We start from the raw sequence: 2,500 nt of genomic DNA, 5'->3' as shown, positions 1-2,500 counted from the left end.
GTAAGAGGTGAAACGATAATCATTGTGTGTAAAATAAAATAAGACGGCACAGAAATCTCTTGTGTCGCAAAATCTGTCTCAGACAAATGTGATAAAAAAAGCTCCACCAACATACACAAACCCTCATGAATTCATGCATGTGAGACACACACACACACACACACACACCCCACACACACAAATGCTGCCTTAGTTCTGAATTCTCCATAAGCAGCACAGATAAACAGTATCATAAGTAGAAGACAAATTACTGGAAGTGGTTTGATATTTGAGATTTTGACCCCCAAAGTAACCACAGTGTGTTTTTAGCCTCTTACAGCAGCAGCATACAGTGGACAAACTGGACACACACACACACACACACACACACTGTACACACACTCAAATGTCAGCTGTATTTGAGATGTGTTCATGCCTGTGTGTGTGGGTGTGAGTGTGTGTGGGTGTGAGTGTGTGTGTGTGTGTGTGTGTGTGTGTGTGTGTGTGTGTACAAATCTCCACATATTTATGGACGATCTTCAGGCTCTTTAAAATCATTAAAACGATGAAAAGTTGAATAAAACCTTTCATTAAAAATATTTCTCACAACTTAAATTCAAGAATGTGAATGACACACTTTTAAATCAAGCCAAACACAAGGTTATACTTTATTAATATGTTCATGCTATAACAAAATAAAAAATAACTAAAAATAATATTCCACCAGACTTCATTTCAATTTTCATCTAAATTAAAAGAGTAAATATGTGTAAAGTAATGCTGCTGGGGGACCAGGTCAACACTTTCCCCAGAGGAATGATACACTGAAATTAAAATTAAAACATGCCATAACTTGCCACAGTTGTGCTCCCTTACTGCAACACCACGAGTTACCAACACTACTAATCAACATTTATACCATCTACTGACTATAGTGTGAAGTTTAAAAAAAGTGTGTGTGCTCGTATTTATACACACACTCACACACCTGCATGAGAGTGTGGATATGTAAAAACGAAGAGTGTGTGAAGGAGTTGGAGTGTGTGTGTGTGTGTGTGTGTGAGAGAGAGAGAGAGAGAGAGACACGTGTGTGTGTGTGTCTTTGTGCTACAAATAAAAAACGTTTACAATTCAGAAAGCAATCTCCTCACACACATTCAGGATTTATATTAAGTAATAATATAATTTAGAATTACAGCTGATTACGCTTCAGTCTGCTTCACCCAGAAGTGATGCACTGTCTGAGGCACAATTATGGATGAGAACTCCAACTCGAGTCACATCAAACAAACAAGAAAAATAACTTAATTTTGCTACAACTTGGCAGCAGCGGGGAAACTTTTCAGCCAGCAGCAGCAGCAGCAGCAGCAGCAGGAGCAGCAGCGTGGGGTTTGGATTGTAAATCAGCTCCTCAAAAACAGAATATCTGCGGAGGGAGACTGGAGCGTATGGACCGTGACAGGCAACACATGAGTGGCGATAGTTGCAGCACAGCTTCACTGTGTGGTCGCTATCGTTACAATATTCCGCAAACTCTGATCAGCTTTGGAGACGCGGTGTAAAGTAACCGTCTGGACAACGTTATAGGGAGGAAAAAAAAAAAAACTTACGTTTGATCTGCCTGGGGTTGCTCTGCTTCCTTCGGGACATGCCTGCTGTGCGGCTGGTCAGTGAATCCAGGTGTAGTACTGACAGATCGATAGGTTCTGGTTCATCCAAGCAGCCGGTTTTTGGGGATTTTTTTTTTTTTTTTTTTTTGTTGTCTGATGGAAATTGAGAAAGAAAAAGAAGAAGGGGGGCACCAGTACTTTTTACGCACAAGTCTATCGTTCCGTCTGTCTTTCCTTTATCTTTCTCGTCTCTGGTTCTGGCTTTGGCTTTCTCTCTCTCTCTCTCTCTCTCTCTCTCTCTCTCTCTCTCACACACATACACCCCCTCCCTCTCCCTCTCTCTCCCTCCTCTCTCTCTCTCTCTCTGTCTCTCTCTCTCTCACTCTTTCTCAGCACCGTTCTCCGTGGTGAGGCTGCGCTTCGCCGCGATCCGCACGGACTGACTGGGGAGGTGAAAGCGTTTCGCGCTTTTGTTTGAAGATAAGGTTTGTTCCTCCCCGGGTACCGTAGCCGCAGCTTGGTGAACTTCACTTGATCCTCAATTACTTTAACTCACAGTTATTAATTAGCCTCGACCTTATTTGGCGCCTGTGTTTTTTAGTGAGGGGGGTAAATATAAACAGAGATGAAGACAGACTGGAGCTCCAGTCATCAACATCAGTCACAGTATAAAGAAACACAATGTTTCACCTCGCCTACATCTCAGGTAAACCTTCCCCCCAACACACACACACACACACACACACACACACACACACACACCTTTTTCTTAAAGGACCCTGTGGCCATCAGTGTTCTGCTGCTTTAAAATGATCTATGAGATTCATTTAACGGCTACATTTTTTATCCATTACACTAAAAAAAAAAAAAAAAAAAAAAAAAAAAAAAAAAAAAAAAAAAAAAATTTAAAT

The 2,500-nt window shown here is 41.3% G+C and overlaps 1 protein-coding gene across 2 annotated transcripts in view; it reads right to left on the bottom strand.

Moving 5' to 3' along the window:
* Nucleotides 1-2,323, bottom strand: part of zfpm2a (zinc finger protein, FOG family member 2a) — a 114,480-nt gene extending 112,157 nt beyond the window's left edge. The window contains exon 1 of one of the 2 annotated variants that reach the window (XM_019256594.2): nt 1,590-2,323. In XM_019256594.2, the coding sequence (XP_019112139.1) occupies nt 1,590-1,629 (40 nt within the window). In that variant the 5' untranslated portion in view covers nt 1,630-2,323. The remainder of the gene's footprint in view (nt 1-1,589) is intronic. The other variant, XM_019256593.2, reaches the window with a different exon arrangement.
* Between the last annotated feature and the right edge of the window lie 177 nt (nt 2,324-2,500).

The sequence above is a fragment of the Larimichthys crocea genome, chromosome XIII (genome assembly GCF_000972845.2).
Source record: "Larimichthys crocea isolate SSNF chromosome XIII, L_crocea_2.0, whole genome shotgun sequence".
NCBI lineage: Eukaryota > Metazoa > Chordata > Actinopteri > Sciaenidae > Larimichthys > Larimichthys crocea.
Note: the sequence above shows the minus strand (reverse complement) of the source record. Positions and strands in the feature narration are given on the sequence as shown.